Raw genomic sequence first — 17090 nt, forward strand, 5'->3', positions numbered from 1 at the left:
AAAAAGTTGGCGGCAATTTTTTGACAAGTTTTAGAAAATACATTTTGAAAAAGATATAGAAATTATTGTTTTTAGGAAATGGAAACACAGGAGAATTGCACACAAACAAGTCAAAACAACGAAAAACATAGAGATGAAACACAAAGAGTAGTGATCAAAGACGACGATAGACAAGAAGTAATATACAGCTGTGAATTTGAAGTATTCGGAATAGTGCGGGGTAAGAAAAATGAGAAAATTTGCAAAATGAATAATTTAAGTTCCCATTTAGAAGTTTCATTTGCGGCGGTAAGAAACCAAACTCCAGCAATTTAATACCTCATAGTATGTATATGTATTTATTACCTCGAACACGATTAGTATGCTGTGCGTCGTGCTATTAAACTCGGAGTACGTGGCTACTGCAGGAATACGCAAGAAGGGACCGTAAAGGGTATTATTCAAGGACATGTAAAAAGCTTTGAGGCTATGTAGGTACCTTGATGCTGCTTGTAAATACAATAATGAATCCTACTTCGCAGGCGCTTGTGGTTAAAACATACCGGTAGTCCGACAAGTCGCATTGACAAAGTTGTTTTTGGTGATTTGGAAACTCTTGAGGAATTTTCATATGCAGGCTTTTCTTTTCGAGAAGAGTAATTTATATGGACTTCTTGAAATCAAACAATAGATTTTAAAACCGATCGCAAAAATATTATCGATAGCTCTTTAAAATACTTTGTTGTCATAGTGACATCGATACTGCTGATTACCTGCGATTAGTAGCAGTTGAGTGAGTATCGCTCAACACTAAAACAAACGGAATTTGCAGTGGAAATCATCCTCAAATGGTGACAAACAATAAAGACCATTTAAACAATTTAGAGGATAGGCATTTACATAAGGATAACGACAAGCTGCGCTAACAGGGGCCATTTACAAAAACACGTGTATGCTAATCACAGTTTAAAGCGTTGGACGACTTTCACTTTTTTTTGCAAAAAAAAACACAAAAAGAAAGAATTAAAGCAACAACAATTAGCAAAACGAGACATCGATAAGAGAGCAAGACAGACAAGACCTACTCGCCCACAAAGTAAAATGAAAAGCCGAGCCAAGGCATAGTTGAAACTACTCAAAACGGAACAAAAAGACAACAGCTTCAGCTTAACTGTAGCATAGCATTTTGCATCTAAACAATTTGAAGATACAGATGAAAGCAATGCAGCTGCAGCGATAACAACAATAACAAAACAACCAACCGCTGTGTGAGTGTTTTGTACGTAAACGTGTGTTTGTGTTAATGTGTGTGCGTGTGTGTTGGTTGTGTTGAGTGGCCGCACAGAGGGAAAATAGAAATTAACCAAAATCCATAAGCGACTGTCTCTTGTCTATCTGTATATGTTTATATGTATATGTGTGTGTGTACGTGGATCATAAATTTGGGTCAATAATTGCGCTGCAATTGCGCGGTAATAAAACAAAAGAACATGGATAGCAATCTCAGCAGAACGCAGGCAACACAACATCAAAATTCGCGCAACTCCAACTCACCGCTGAACGTTAACCTAGGTGGTCCCAATGCAGCCAGCTCCGATGTGCTTGGCAACGAATCAAGCGCCACTGCAATGACAAGCGACAGTAGCAGCGGGGCTAATACGAGCAGCAGCAGCGCCAGCAGCAGTAGCAGCAATAAACGCCGCAACAATAACAACAACAACAGTAGCAGCAATAATGGACACCAACGTAGTCACAGCATAACCAATGCAGCAGCCACATCAATAGCCAATCTATTCGATGGCTTCACATCACGCGTCTCCACAGCGGTCAGCGTTGCCGGAGGTAGCAGCATGGAACGTAGCCACAGTGCGGCCAGCACGCCCAATTCAACGCACTCTGGCCTGGGTGTAGGCAGCATGGGCTCATTGGGAAACACAGCCAATGCATTCTATTCATCCATTGGCAGTGCGCTTAATTCTATAACATCACCTATTACAGCGGCAGCGGCGGCGGCCACTGCAACCACCAGCGAGGTAGCAGCTGCAGCCGCTGCCGCTGCATTGGCGATAACTAATCACTTGAGCTCACCCACCAGCGGCACACCGCCGCACGGACTGGGCCTCAACGATGATGACTGTGATGATGTGGACGATGACGATGATGATGCATTGGAACATGATGGACGCCACGCAGCGCCCACGCCCGCCAAATCATGGTCCGAGAACAAAGCTTTTGTGCAGGAAATACGCAAGATTTTGGCCAATCAGTATACGCTGGTACCCACAAATGTGCAATTTCGTCAGCTCTCCGATGGGCGAGTACGCTGTTATTTTCTGGGCACACCGCCACAAACCTGGGAGACTATATTGCTCTTTGCCGACATACAACTATCGCAACAGGACGAGCAACAGCAGCTGCAGTATCAGCAGCTTGCCGGCGGCGGCGGCAACGATGCGGACAGTACACACATAGGCAGTCCCAGCAGCAATGCCGGCTCACCCAACATGAGCAACCAGAGCACGTTCCAGTTTGGCATGCGACCGCCCAAGTAAGTCTAATATGATACCATGTGAATTTGATCTTCCAGACTAATCTAAAGTTATTATTTGACTTGTATAAAATTAAAATAGCTTAAGAGCTGAAATTTAAAATTTTAATTTAATCATGCTTCGAAAACAACGAATTTGGGTCAACTGGTTAGGAACTAGTCTCATAAAAAAGTTAAAAGTAAAAAGCTAAATAGTGATATTGATGCTTTTACATGTTCAGACGATTTAGTCTAAATAAGTCTTTTCCTTTAACTTAACAAAAAGGTGGGAGAAAGTTATATAATATATTGATCGACATAATTCGAGCTCTTGAATTTTGATAGCTCTACGTATTTTAAAAGAAGGGATCGAAAACAAATTTCTTAAACTTTACTACAGAAAAGCATCTTACATTTTCTCAAACAATCCTGAAACAAATTCTTATCAATAGCTGACCATTCATTTTAAATCAAAATACTAATACTAAACTGCTTCTTTTACAGATTGGCATGGCAACCACTTCTGCAGCAGCCCATACCCACAAGTTTTATGAGCAATCCTACCAATTGCCCATATGTGCGTGAATATCAGTTGATACAGGAGAGAAAGCGACTCTCCACCTGGGGTATTACATCCTACGAATTACACAAGCCCAGCGGTAAACTAGTCTTCTCATGCCTCAATGATTTACATCACTGTCAGGATACAGGCTATAATGTAAGCAATACGAAATCAAATTTAGCAAACCCAACTCTAATCTGCTTCTATCGATTTCGCAGTCTGGTTTGCTGTTTCCAACGCAGCTGCGCACACGCCCTGAATGGAGCGCTCTAGATCCACAGATATGTCCACAGTGCTCGGATTTAATAGCCTACATTAGTGATGGTGATGTATGGGTAAAGCATTCGGTTAGTGGCCATGAAAAGCGATTGACTTTTACGCGCAGTGGACGTCGCCCGTATGTAGATGATGCTTTAAGCGCTGGTGTGCCCTCCTATGTAATGCAGGAGGAGTTTAGTCGCTATCAAGGCTATTGGTGGCAGCCGCACTCAAATGACGGCATCTATCGCATTGTCTACGAGGAGGTAGACGAAACAGACGTTTCATTATACACAGTGCCCTCGTCGACGGCCGTGCCTGGCGAGGTAGATGAGTATCGCTTTCCACGCAGCGGCACAGACAATGCCAAGAGTAAGCTTAAGCTTATACAATTTGTGTTGAGTGAGGCCCTGCAGATAACAGAAATCAGCATTAAGGACTTACCCTATTCACTGCAAGCTGTGTTTCCCTGGCTGGAATATATTGTGCGCGTAGGCTGGACCCCAGATGCCAATTAGTAAGTGTCACATACAGAGATACTTAATATTGTACAGATCTGTTCTGAATTCTTCTATGCTCTGACTTAAACTAATTTAATTACAATTTACATAGCGTATGGCTGGCAGGCTTAGATCGCAAGCAGCAACGTTTGGATGTCATGTTGATACCGTTAGACAATTTTTGTGAATCCTACAGCAGTGAGGTGTCCTCACCCACAGATTCGATCGGCGATCACAGCTGGCGAAGTCCCTATAATCGCACTATAACACCACTGCAGGTTATCTTTACGGAGCAAACCAAAAGCTGGATAAATGTGCATGATATGCTTTACTTTTTGGAACTCAATGATTTGAGTGTTACCTTTCTCTGGGCCTCTGAGGAAACAGGCTTTAGGCACTTGTATTTGGTTACGTCCAGTTTTATGTTAACCTCAGCGAATGGCTGTCCAACGAGTCCAACTGCAGCCGCTGCAGTGGAGCAGCAGCAGCCCAGCTTTGTTGAACCAACGGCACTGCAACCAAGAATTATCAACAAGGTGGCATTAACCAGCGGCGAATGGGAGGTGCTGGCGCGTAATTTATGGGTGGATCAGGCCAATCAGCTGGTTTACTTTGTGGGCTTGCGTGATACGCCGCTGGAGAAGCATCTCTATGTAGTAAGCCTGCAGCGTCCCGAGCATATACGACTGCTCACCGAGCCAGGTTACTCCTATCTGGTTGAATTTGATGATGTAGGTGACAAGAACCTTTTGCGGGTATTTCTGAAACTAATAATGATTAGGGCTAGATGCACTATGTTTTTATGTCACAGTAATCGACATTTGTAGAATTATTTACGGAATGCAGTTTCAGGAGTACATCTTTTGTATTTTATATACACTTTGACATCTAAAATTAGAATGAGGCTATCTTAAATAACAAATATATAAATCTAGATCAGAAAGGTAAATTAGCACTTGGATATTTACATTCTAACCACTCTCCACAAGTAATGCAAATTTCACTTCGATTAATTACAACTAAAAATAATCAAGATGCAAGATTTGATTAGTTAGTTTCGTCTTATACGAAATATTTGTCAATGTGTATATAAAAGTCGGCTAAATACAAATTGAGCGTTTATGTTATATTTTTTCTAATTTGAATTCTTGTTTTTCAGCAATGCCAACTTATGCTGCTAGTTTATTGCAATATTCAACGCATGCCCAGCTGTAAGGTGATGCGTGTAACGCAAACCTGCCAGAATGGCGGAGTCAATGGCATACAAATCTCATTGGTGGGCTTTCTGCATGAAGGTGGAAAACCAGATCCGCAATATTGCCCTCAAATATTGTGCCCGCAACTACCATCGGGTGAAATTGTTTATGCGATGGTATTCAAGCCGCATAATTTTCAACTGGGCGTTAAATATCCAACAGTGCTGAATGTTTACGGTGGTCCCGAGGTCCAGACCGTTAACAATACATTTAAGGTAAGCCCGAATTGCAGTTACAATAAGTTAAACTACAACTAAAGTGCATTTTTCAGGGCAAACACCAACTGCGTTTGCATATGCTGGCGGCACGTGGATATTGTGTCATCTGCATAGATTCGCGCGGCTCTCGGCATCGTGGTATACGTTTTGAAAGTCATATCCGTCACCGAATGGGTCAGGTGGAGCTAACCGATCAGGTGGATGCGCTACGCATTGTTGCCGATCAATTGGGTTACATTGACATGGAGCGTGTGGCTATACATGGCTGGTCCTATGGTATGTTATTACTACAGAAGTCATCTTAGTTCGCTGCTTGCAAGTTCTAATATTTGAATTAAATATTGTGTAATGCAGGTGGCTATTTGAGTCTAATGGGTCTGGTGCAGTATCCGGATGTATTTAAGGTGGCAATAGCGGGTGCACCGGTTACGAATTGGGAATATTATGACACGGGTTATACGGAACGCTATATGGATTTGCCGCAGTGTAATGAGGCTGGTTATACGGCAGGCTCTGTGCTCAACTTTGTGCATTTATTTCCCGACGAGTGCGTAACAAAAAAAATGTTTAACACTAAAAACCTTGGACTACTATTGTTTTTTTCCTCTGTATTTTGTAGAGATAATCGGCTGCTGCTCATACATGGATTAATCGATGAGAATGTGCACTTTTATCACACCTCACGACTGATTAGCGCATTGAATAAGGCCAACAAACCATACGCACTGCATGTTTTTCCTGAGGAACGGCATTCGCTGCGTAATCTGGAATCTAATAAAAACTATGAAACGAAATTGTTATCGTTCTTGCAACACTTATGAGATTCATAAGCCATCAACACTGCTCATCTTAAACTTATTTGTTATTGTTTTTATAATGTCGTAACGCAATACAATATGAAAATCCATTATGCATATACATAACTTACATATAAACAATACCGTTTTATCAATTCCTGCAATATGATTTTATAGAAAGTATTTGGCTTCAACTTTTTATCTGCCTTTTGTAGTATGCTCAACAAACTTTCAACTCTTTTATACAAATACAGATACATATTTCTTTTAAGCACATACACACATACGTCATACTCTTAATTAATATTTAGTTTCGTTACTTTGCACAAGTGTATATTTTTATAAATTAGTTTGTAAGCTTCATGTTTGTTTTTATATAGACTCCATAACCAAAAGTTTCCCCATGCCTAACCTATCCAAAAAAAAATTTTAAACTTCTGCCAGAGAGCAGGCCATCAATTATTGTTAGTCTCTATTATAATAATTACGATAAATGTATATCTCTTAATAATCGACCCACATGCAATATATTGTATATTTAATTATGAGTTCAAATTGAATGAAAAAATAAATAATAAACGTTCGGCTGAAAAAAAACCCATTTTAAAATAGAAATACTGAATGTTTCTTATTTTTATACTTTTAGTATTTCCGAAGCACATTAAAACATGCAAGAAAACACATTTTTTGGGATAAAATAAATAACTGTTTTATTTTTAAAATTTGTTACTAACTTAGACATAATTCAACAAGGACTTCAACTTATCAACTCAAAATTGCGATCAGTCTGTAGAACTTAAATTTAGGACTTTGTATTATATACTACTAATGAATGACTATTTAGTCGACCTCCTCAACAGTGGGTCCTTGGTACGCGGCACCGCCAAACCCGCCTGCCTGCTGGCCACAGTTGGCATTGGGATTGCCCTGTCCTTGTCCCTGCTGGTGCATCTTGGTCATAATGGGTGAGCAGAGCTGAGTGAGCTCCTTCAATTTGTGTTCGTATTCATCTTTGGTGGCGGTAGTGTTGCCATCCAGCCACTTGACCGTCTCGTTGCACTTCTCCAGCACAGAGGACTTGTCAGTCTCGCTCAGTTTATCGCTGCTGGCCTGATCCACGGCCTGCTTTACGCCAAAGACATAGTTCTCCAGGCTGTTACGGGCAGAGATGCGCTGACGCTGTTGCTCATCCTCTTCGGCGTAGCGCTCAGCTTCGTTCACCATGCGGTCGATCTCAGCCTGCGAGAGGCGACCCTTGTCGTTCTTGATTGTAATATTCTTTGCCTTGCCGGTGCTCATCTCCTTGGCCGTCACGTTCAAGATACCATTAGCATCCATGTCGAAGGTGACCTCGATCTGGGGCACCCCGCGAGGTACTGGCGGGATACCAGTCAAGTCAAAGGTGCCCAGCGCATTGTTGTCTCGCGTCATCGCTCGCTCCCCCTCAAAGACTTGAATGGAGACGCACGGCTGGTTGTCCACATACGTGGTAAAGGTCTTGGTTTGCTTGCATGGAATCCTGGAGTTACGCTCGATGAGCTTCGTCATGACGCCTCCAGCTGTCTGAATGCCCAACGAGAGCGGCGCCACGTCTACTAGCAACACATCCTGAATCTTGCCGCTCTGGTCGCCGCTGAGAATGGCAGCCTGGACGGCAGCGCCATAGGCCACCGCCTCATCAGGATTGATGGATAGGTTAAGGCTCTTGCCTCCAAAGAACTGCTGCAGCAGGCTCTGCACCTTGGGAATGCGGGTGGAGCCACCAACAAGCACTATGTCGTGAATGTGACTCTTGTCCATCTTGGCATCATTCAGAGCCTTCTCCACTGGCTGCAGTGTGCCGCGGAAGAGGTCCGCGCAGAGCTCCTCGAAGCGTGCGCGACTTATTTTTGTGTAAAAGTCGTGGCCCTCAAACAGCGCATCTATCTCAATAGATGCCTCTGTGCTGGAGGACAATGTGCGCTTGGCTCGCTCGGCTGCTGTTCGCAGGCGACGCAGAGCTCGTGGATTGGAGCGCAGGTCCTTCTTGAATTTTCGCTTGAACTCATCGGCCAAGTGGTTGACCAGTCTGTTGTCAAAGTCCTCGCCACCCAAATGCGTATCGCCAGCAGTGGCCCGCACCTCAAACAGAGACCCCTCATCGATGGTCAATATTGAGACATCAAATGTGCCACCGCCCAAGTCGAAGATGAGCACGTTGCGCTCCCCTTTGAGATTCTTATCTAGTCCATAAGCCAGTGCCGCCGCAGTAGGCTCGTTGATGATTCTCAGAACGTTAAGCCCGGCAATGTGACCGGCGTCCTTAGTTGCCTGCCTTTGAGAGTCATTGAAATAGGCGGGCACTGTGATGACTGCGTCTGTGATGCTTTGACCCAGATACGCTTCAGCCGTCTCCTTCATCTTCACCAGCACCATCGAGCTGACCTCTTCAGGTGCAAAGCGCTTCTGTTCTCCCTTGAATTCGATGCCAATCTTAGGCTTGCCTCCTTCACTAACCACTTTGAAGGGCCAGTGCTTGATGTCCTCCGCAATCTTAGGATCGTCATACTTGCGGCCAATCAGGCGCTTTGCATCAAATACTGTGTTTCTGGGATTCATTGCCACCTGGTTCTTGGCAGCGTCTCCAATCAAACGCTCCGAATCTGTAAACGCCACATAGCTGGGTGTTGTGCGATTGCCCTGGTCGTTGGCAATGATCTCCACCTTGCCGTGTTGATAGACACCCACACATGAGTATGTGGTGCCCAAGTCAATACCAATCGCTACCATATTTGTGTTCTTCTCTTGCTTCTTCTCCTCACTAATATAATTCACTTTACTTCTTGCTGAAGTGAGAAATATTTTCCTCTTCTTCACTTGCGTTCTTTATTTATAACTTTAACTTTGATTTACTTTACTTTAGTTTAAATTTAGTTCGTTATTAAGCTGGTTTAGCTTGTCGCTTGGTTTGTTTTGATTGTGGTTGGTTTTGTGATGTTATCACTTTGCTTGCTTGAATTGAAATGACTCGAAGAGAAAATTGTACCCGTATTTATACTCGCCGGCTCTCTTTACGAAATTTCTAGACGCGCTCTTCTCGAACACAGCCGAACGTCTCGCACCTTCTATACAATGCCAGGCGTGTGCAAGCGAGATGGGCGATGACGGTTGACAGACTAAGAGAGCGATTTATTATTGTTTGTGGTGGAATTTTCTCGAAAATAAAGCAAGTGAGAATATAACTGCTCTCTTACTGACCTACAGCAACAATTGAAAATCGAGAAAATTCTAACCATAAATGCAATTTTCTACTGGGTATTTTTGTTTCTATAAATAGAACATAATAATATTGTGACTTTTTAATTCATTTAACGACTACAGCGGAATACTTATTAAAGCATCTGTCACTATTTACTATTATTTTGTTTAATTACTAATCATAAGATTATACAAAATTTTAAAATATTGCGAGATTGTTTGAGATAAAAACAAAAATAAAAATAAGCCCCACAATAAAATTTTGATTTTAATTTGCGCGGAACCAGGCTGATTGTTGAACTATGGTTTCCTTGGAAAATATTTTCCGAATTTTCCATAGATTACCATTTTTGTAATTTTTTCACCTTATATAAAATGAAAATATTTGTTGGTCCTTTGGCATATACATATATGTATTTTAATTCGTTATGATCATGCTGCCCAACTAATAAAATATTTAATTTGTCCTACTTGACACATTCATATTTTTTGTTTTTATGTTAATCAGTTATTGATGCCTCAACGAGTCTGGAGAATAAAATTACAATAATCTAAGCTAAATATTGAATAACAATAATATCAATTGCAGTACTTGTTGCTGTTGATTCTACAATGCTGGTTAGTTAGGTTACAATCAGAGCTGTAAGAGTACAAAAAAATAAAATGTTGAGAAATGTGATCCAAATTGTTTTGCAATAGTTGCACATTGCGCATTCTTTTTTTTTTATATTTAATTATTCTGCTATTATTTATTATTAAATTAAATATACGAGCTAAATTTCAATTAAAACCTAGTTTACAATTAAACAATATTGTTTATAAAATGAATTTACAATAATTGTCTCGTGGGAAGGTCAATTGGGACTTTGAACCTGCTGCGCGAATATCACAATTGCTTTCTTTATGGCCAAAAGACCTGTGATCTGGATGCCTTTATCTATTGCCATCTGGTAGCGCTGCTGGGTGAGCGTCCAGCCTTGACTTTAACCAAACTGGTTGAATACTTTCCTAATCTAAGGCGTCAAAAAAAAGTAAATGACCTCCAAAAAAAAAGAAAAGCTATCAGCCTAGCATTTTTGTATCCCCAATTTTTTTTTCGATTTTCTTGTTATGCAATCAGAAACTCATTATGGCCTACCGATGACAGTATTGTAAAATATTTTTTGTGAATTGTAAAAATGATATACTTATATGTATAAGTAAACAAAACTGTATTAATTTTTTACCAATTTATATTTTTATTTATAAGCTTTCAAAGTATATTCCAACTTAAAAAAAAAAGTATAGTTGCTTGCAATGAAAAAATAGGACTCGGTATAATGGGGTGCTTCTTAGTATTATTATATTCATTATTCGAAATATTTAATTACGTTGACTAAAAGCAAAGACTACCGCTAAAAGCGAAATTTACCTTCAGTTCAGAGCTTAATTTGGGTTGGGCAGTGGGTAATTTGTTGTTTTTGGGAAGGTTTGACAGAGAGATTTGATTTGAGTTCCTTTTAAGCTTTTAAGCAACCGCTTCAACTACACGACAAGAACTCTAACCAGCTGCATTAGATAAAAGACTTCACCTTTATAGCTTTGATAGCTTATAAAGTATGCAATTAGGAGATGGATGCCCCTAAGATCACAGATACCTGCTTCTCTTGCTTATGTTCAATCCCCATAAGAATTGTGTGCGCATATTTAAATCACAAAGTCGGAAAGGCATCATACCTTAAAAACTTCCTATTAAATGTATAGAACAAATACAAAATTTAATACAATTCGGCAAAAAAAACTTTTAGCTGTATATATTAAAAATTTAAATGTAAATATCACTTAAGCTATTTATCTGATTGTTCTTGGCATCAGTCGGAATCATGATAAAGCGTTTGTTTGCTGAGGAGGGGGGAAGAAAAAAAAGCTATTTGGCTCGGGTAAAGGAGCACCTACATTCAAAATTTAGTTGCGAACGGACGGATAGGCGGACATGACTATATCGACTCAGTTTCCCTTGCTGATCAAGAATATATGTATATACTTTATGTGTCTGCCAAGCATCCTACACCCTGTTACATGCATTTTTTATAATTTTATAATACCTTTTGTTAAGTCGACTATGTAATCACAACGAAAACACGTTGTTAAACATTGTTGTTCCAGCTATTACTTCTTTGTAATTTCTCTATTCGAGTGCTTGCATTTTTAATGAGAAATCCCCATTTCAAAATTAATCGTTTTATTAATCCTAATTGTTAGCTGATAGGAATCTAAATCGAAAATTGAAAATACTTGCATTTAATTTTACGCATAAATAATAAATTTATTTTTTAAATATGTACATTTTAATATTTTTTTAATAGCAATATTTAAGCTTATAAAACTAAATAATTGTTTAATTTTTGGCATATTTCAACAATGACTTGCTGATGAGATTTTTTTTAGGAAACAACCAAAATTCCTAATCAGTCTGTATTTAATACTAATGACTATTTAGTCGACCTCCTCGACAGTTGGTCCCTGGTACGCGGCACCGCCAAACCCGCCTGCCTGCTGGCCACAGTTGGCATTGGGATTGCCCTGTCCTTGTCCCTGCTGGTGCATCTTGGTCATAATGGGTGAGCAGAGCTGAGTGAGATCCTTCAATTTGTGTTCGTATTCATCTTTGGTGGCGGTAGTGTTGCCATCCAGCCACTTGACCGTATCGTTGCACTTCTCCAGCACTAAGGACTTGTCAGCATCGTTCAGCTTATCGGCGCTGGCCTGATCCACGGCCTGCTTTACGCCAAAGACATAGCTCTCCAGGCTGTTGCGGGCAGAGATGCGCTGACGCTGTTGCTCATCCTCTTCGGCGTAGCGCTCAGCTTCGTTCACCATGCGGTCGATCTCAGCCTGCGAGAGGCGACCCTTGTCGTTATTGATCGTAATATTCTTTGCCTTGCCGGTGCTCATCTCCTTGGCCGTCACGTTCAAGATACCATTAGCATCCATGTCGAAGGTGACCTCGATCTGGGGCACGCCGCGAGGTGCTGGCGGTATGCCAGACAGGTCAAAGGTGCCCAGCGCATTGTTGTCTCGCGTCATTGCTCGCTCGCCCTCGAAGACTTGAATGGAGACACCCGGCTGGTTGTCCGCGTACGTGGAGAAGGTCTTGGTTTGCTTGCATGGAATCCTGCAGTTACGCTCGATTAGTTTCGTCATAACGCCTCCGGCTGTCTCAATGCCCAACGAGAGCGGCGCCACGTCCACTAGCAACACATCCTGAATCTTGCCGCTCTGGTCGCCGCTGAGAATGGCAGCCTGGACGGCAGCGCCATAGGCCACCGCCTCATCAGGATTGATGGATAGGTTAAGGCTCTTGCCTCCAAAGAACTGCTGCAGCAGGCTCTGCACCTTGGGAATGCGGGTGGAGCCACCAACAAGCACTATGTCGTGAATCTGACTCTTGTCCATCTTGGCATCATTCAGAGCCTTCTCCACTGGCTGCAGTGTGCCGCGGAAGAGGTCCGCGCAGAGCTCCTCGAAGCGTGCGCGACTTATTTTTGTGTAAAAGTCGTGGCCCTCAAACAGCGCATCTATCTCAATAGATGCCTCTGTGCTGGAGGACAATGTGCGCTTGGCTCGCTCGGCTGCTGTTCGCAGGCGACGCAGAGCTCGTGGATTGGAGCGCAGGTCCTTCTTGAATTTTCGCTTGAACTCATCGGCCAAGTGGTTGACCAGTCTGTTGTCAAAGTCCTCGCCACCCAAATGCGTATCGCCAGCAGTGGCCCGCACCTCAAACAGAGACCCCTCATCGATGGTCAATATTGAGACATCAAATGTGCCACCGCCCAAGTCGAAGATGAGCACGTTGCGCTCCCCTTTGAGATTCTTATCTAGTCCATAAGCCAGTGCCGCCGCAGTAGGCTCGTTGATGATTCTCAGAACGTTAAGCCCGGCAATGTGACCGGCGTCCTTAGTTGCCTGCCTTTGAGAGTCATTGAAATAGGCGGGCACTGTGATGACTGCGTCTGTGATGCTTTGACCCAGATACGCTTCAGCCGTCTCCTTCATCTTCACCAGCACCATCGAGCTGACCTCTTCAGGTGCAAAGCGCTTCTGTTCTCCCTTGAATTCGATGCCAATCTTAGGCTTGCCTCCTTCACTAACCACTTTGAAGGGCCAGTGCTTGATGTCCTCCGCAATCTTAGGATCGTCATACTTGCGGCCAATCAGGCGCTTCGCATCAAATACTGTGTTTCTGGGATTCATTGCCACCTGGTTCTTGGCAGCGTCTCCAATCAAACGCTCCGAATCTGTAAACGCCACATAGCTGGGTGTTGTGCGATTGCCCTGGTCGTTGGCAATGATCTCCACCTTGCCGTGTTGATAGACACCCACACATGAGTATGTGGTGCCCAAGTCAATACCAATCGCTACCATATTTGTGTTCTTCTCTTGCTTCTTCTCCTCACTAATATAATTCACTTTACTTCTTGCTGAAGTGAGAAATATTTTCCTCTTCTTCACTTGCGTTCTTTATTTATAACTTTAACTTTGATTTACTTTACTTTAGTTTAAATTTAGTTCGTTATTAAGCTGGTTTAGCTTGTCGCTTGGTTTGTTTTGATTGTGGTTGGTTTTGTGATGTTATCACTTTGCTTGCTTGAATTGAAATGACTCGAAGAGAAAATTGTACCCGTATTTATACTCGCCGGCTCTCTTTTCGAAATTTCTAGACGCGCTCTTCTCGAACACAGCCGAACGTCTCGCACCTTCTATTCAATGCCAGGCGTGTGCAAGCGAGATGGGCGATGACGGTTGACAGACTAAGAGAGCGATTTATTATTGTTTGTGGTGGAATTTTCTCGAAAATAAAGCAAGTGAGAATATAACTGCTCTCTTACTGACCTACAGCAACAATTGAAAATCGAGAAAATTCTAACCATAAATGCAATTTTCTACTGGGTATTTTTGTTTCTATAAATAGAACATAATAATATTGTGACTTTTTAATTCATTTAACGACTACAGCGGAATACTTATTAAAGCATCTGTCACTATTTACTATTATTTTGTTTAATTACTAATCATAAGATTATACAAAATTTTAAAATATTGCGAGATTGTTTGAGATAAACACAAAAATAAAAATAAGCCCCACAATAAAATTTTGATTTTAATTTGCGCGGAACCAGGCTGATTGTTGAACTATGGTTTCCTTGGAAAATATTTTCCGAATTTTCCATAGATTACCATTTTTGTAATTTTTTCACCTTATATAAAATGAAAATATTTGTTGGTCCTTTGGCATATACATATATGTATTTTAATTCGTTATGATCATGCTGCCCAACTAAAAAAATATTTAATTTGTCCTACTTGACACATTCATATTTTTTGTTTTTATGTTAATCAGTTATTGATGCCTCAACGAGTCTGAGAATAAAATTACAATAATCTAAGCTAAATATTGAATAACAATAATATCAATTGCAGTACTTGTTGCTGTTGATTCTACAATGCTGGTTAGTTAGGTTACAATCAGAGCTGTAAGAATACAAAAAAATAAAATGTTGAGAAATGTGATCCAACTTGTTTTGCAATAGTTGCACATTTGGCATTCATTTTTTTTTTTTAATATTTAATTATTATCTATTATTTATTATTAAATTTCAATTAAAACCTAGTTTACAATTAAACAATATTGTTTATAAAATGAATTTACAATAATTGTCTCGTGGGAAGGTCAATTGGGACTTTGAACCTGCTGCGCGAATATCACAATTGCTTTCTTTATGGCCAAAAGACCTGTGATCTGGATGCCTTCATCTATTGCCATCTGGTAGCGCTGCTGGGTGAGCGTCCAGCCTTGACTTTAACCAAACTGGTTGAATACTTTCCTAATCTAAGGCGTCAAAAAAAAGTAAATGACCTCCAAAAAAAAAAAGAAAAGCTATCAGCCTAGCATTTTTTTGTATCCCAATTTTTTTTTTCGATTTTCTTGTTATGCAATCAGAAACTCATTATGGCCTACCGATGACAGTATTGTAAAATATTTTTTGTGAATTGTAAAAATGATATACTTATATGTATAAGTAAACAAAACTGTATTAATTTTTTACCAATTTATATTTTTATTTATAAGCTTTCAAAGTATATTCCAACTTAAAAAAAAGTATAGTTGCTTGCAATGAAAAAATAGGACTCGGTATAATGGGGTGCTTCTTAGTATTATTATATTCATTATTCGAAATATTTAATTACGTTGACTAAAAGCAAAGACTACCGCTAAAAGCGAAATTTACCTTCAGTTCAGAGCTTAATTTGGGTTGGGCAGTGGGTAATTTGTTGTTTTTGGGAAGGTTTGACAGAGAGATTTGATTTGAGTTCCTTTTAAGCTTTTAAGCAACCGCTTCAACTACACGACAAGAACTCTAACCAGCTGCATTAGATAAAAGACTTCACCTTTATAGCTTTGATAGCTTATAAAGTATGCAATTAGGAGATGGATGCCCCTAAGATCACAGATACCTGCTTCTCTTGCTTATGTTCAATCCCCATAAGAATTGTGTGCGCATATTTAAATCACAAAGTCGGAAAGGCATCATACCTTAAAAACTTCCTATTAAATGTATAGAACAAATACAAAATTTAATACATTTCGGCAAAAAAACTTTTAGCTGTATATATTAAAAATTTAAATGTAAATATATCACTTAAGCTATTTATCTGATTGTTCTTGGCATCAGTCGGAATCATATAAAGGTTTGTTTGCTGAGGAGGGGGGAAGAAAAAAAAGCTATTTGGCTCGGGTAAAGGAGCACCTATATTCAAAATTTAGTTGCGAACGGACGGATAGGCGGACATGACTATATCGACTCAGTTTCCCTTGCTGATCAAGAATATATGTATATACTTTATGTGTCTGCCAAGCATCCTACACCCTGTTACATGCATTTTTTATAATTTTATAATACCTTTTGTTAAGTCGACTATGTAATCACAACGAAAACACGTTGTTAAACATTGTTGTTCCAGCTATTACTTCTTTGTAATTTCTCTATTCGAGTGCTTGCATTTTTAATGAGAAATCTCCATTTCAAAATTAATCGTTTTATTAATCCTAATTGTTAGCTGATAGGAATCTAAATCGAAAATTGAAAATACTTGCATTTAATTTTACGCATAAATAATAAATTTATTTTTTAAAAACATATGTACATTTTAATATTTTTTTAATAGCAATATTTAAGCTTATAAAATATTTAAGCTTATAAAACTAAATAATTGTTTAATTTTTGGCATATTTCAACAATGACTTGTACTTGCTGATGAGATTTTTTTAGGAAACAACCAAAATTCCTAATCAGTCTGTATTTAATACTAATGACTATTTAGTCGACCTCCTCGACAGTTGGTCCCTGGTACGCGGCACCGCCAAACCCGCCTGCCTGCTGGCCACAGTTGGCATTGGGATTGCCCTGTCCTTGTCCCTGCTGGTGCATCTTGGTCATAATGGGTGAGCAGAGCTGAGTGAGCTCCTTCAATTTGTGTTCGTGTACATCATCATCGAAACATGAGAAAAATTAAATCTAAATCATACTGATTATTCTTATTCAACTCACACTGCTGGGATTCAACGATTGTCTGTCACGTGTACCAAAAGTGAAATTTGTTGGAGCTACTGTTTTTAATTGCTAAAAGTATAATTTTTTTTTTTAGCAAAACTACAGATTGTTCCATCTATGGATTATATTCGCTGCTATTCATTTTATGTATTAAGTTATTATTA

General features: G+C 40.2%; 3 protein-coding genes across 3 annotated transcripts; 2 read left to right on the forward strand and 1 right to left on the reverse strand.

Annotated features, from left to right (window-relative positions):
• Positions 1–27: 27 nt before the first annotated feature.
• LOC108603603 (acylphosphatase-2) lies at positions 28–659 on the forward strand. The gene is made up of 4 exons (XM_017992550.2): positions 28–220; positions 272–288; positions 361–470; positions 522–659. Exons 1-4 carry the CDS (start codon positions 79–81, stop codon positions 637–639), a joined length of 387 nt encoding a protein of 128 aa, XP_017848039.1. The 5' UTR covers positions 28–78; the 3' UTR covers positions 640–659.
• Positions 660–694: 35 nt separating this feature from the next.
• Positions 695–6635, forward strand: LOC108603600 (dipeptidyl peptidase 9). Its single transcript, XM_017992545.2, has 8 exons — positions 695–2527; positions 3011–3224; positions 3287–3843; positions 3939–4557; positions 4986–5297; positions 5354–5576; positions 5655–5847; positions 5920–6635. The coding sequence occupies exons 1-8, from the start codon at positions 1470–1472 to the stop codon at positions 6119–6121; spliced, it is 3378 nt and encodes a 1125-aa protein (XP_017848034.1). The 5' UTR covers positions 695–1469; the 3' UTR covers positions 6122–6635.
• Positions 6636–6796: 161 nt separating this feature from the next.
• LOC108603356 (major heat shock 70 kDa protein Ab) lies at positions 6797–13947 on the reverse strand. The gene is made up of 2 exons (XM_033294057.1): positions 11885–13947; positions 6797–7039 (listed from the first exon to the last, which is right to left on the reverse strand). Exons 1-2 carry the CDS (start codon positions 13736–13738, stop codon positions 6938–6940), a joined length of 1956 nt encoding a protein of 651 aa, XP_033149948.1. The 5' UTR covers positions 13739–13947; the 3' UTR covers positions 6797–6937.
• Between the last annotated feature and the right edge of the window lie 3143 nt (positions 13948–17090).

This window comes from Drosophila busckii, chromosome 3R (genome assembly GCF_011750605.1).
Source record: "Drosophila busckii strain San Diego stock center, stock number 13000-0081.31 chromosome 3R, ASM1175060v1, whole genome shotgun sequence".
Classification (NCBI taxonomy): domain Eukaryota; kingdom Metazoa; phylum Arthropoda; class Insecta; order Diptera; family Drosophilidae; genus Drosophila; species Drosophila busckii.

What these genes read in the sequence shown, in the direction of transcription:
- LOC108603603 (XM_017992550.2), top strand. Translation starts at nt 79, where the DNA reads ATGGAAACACAGGAGAATTGCACACAAACAAGTCAAAACAACGAAAAA. An exon ending in GTAAAAAGCTTTGAGGCTAT is followed by an intron (nt 471 to 521) that starts GTAGGTACCTTG and finishes CCTACTTCGCAG; the next exon opens with GCGCTTGTGGTTAAAACATA.
- LOC108603600 (XM_017992545.2), top strand. Translation starts at nt 1,470, where the DNA reads ATGGATAGCAATCTCAGCAGAACGCAGGCAACACAACATCAAAATTCG. An exon ending in GTCAGGATACAGGCTATAAT is followed by an intron (nt 3,225 to 3,286) that starts GTAAGCAATACG and finishes TCGATTTCGCAG; the next exon opens with TCTGGTTTGCTGTTTCCAAC. An exon ending in TATACATGGCTGGTCCTATG is followed by an intron (nt 5,577 to 5,654) that starts GTATGTTATTAC and finishes TGTGTAATGCAG; the next exon opens with GTGGCTATTTGAGTCTAATG.
- LOC108603356 (XM_033294057.1), bottom strand. Translation starts at nt 13,738, where the DNA reads ATGGTAGCGATTGGTATTGACTTGGGCACCACATACTCATGTGTGGGT. An exon ending in AAGGACAGGGCAATCCCAAT is followed by an intron (nt 7,040 to 11,884) that starts GCCAACTGTGGC and finishes AAGATGCACCAG; the next exon opens with CAGGGACAAGGACAGGGCAA.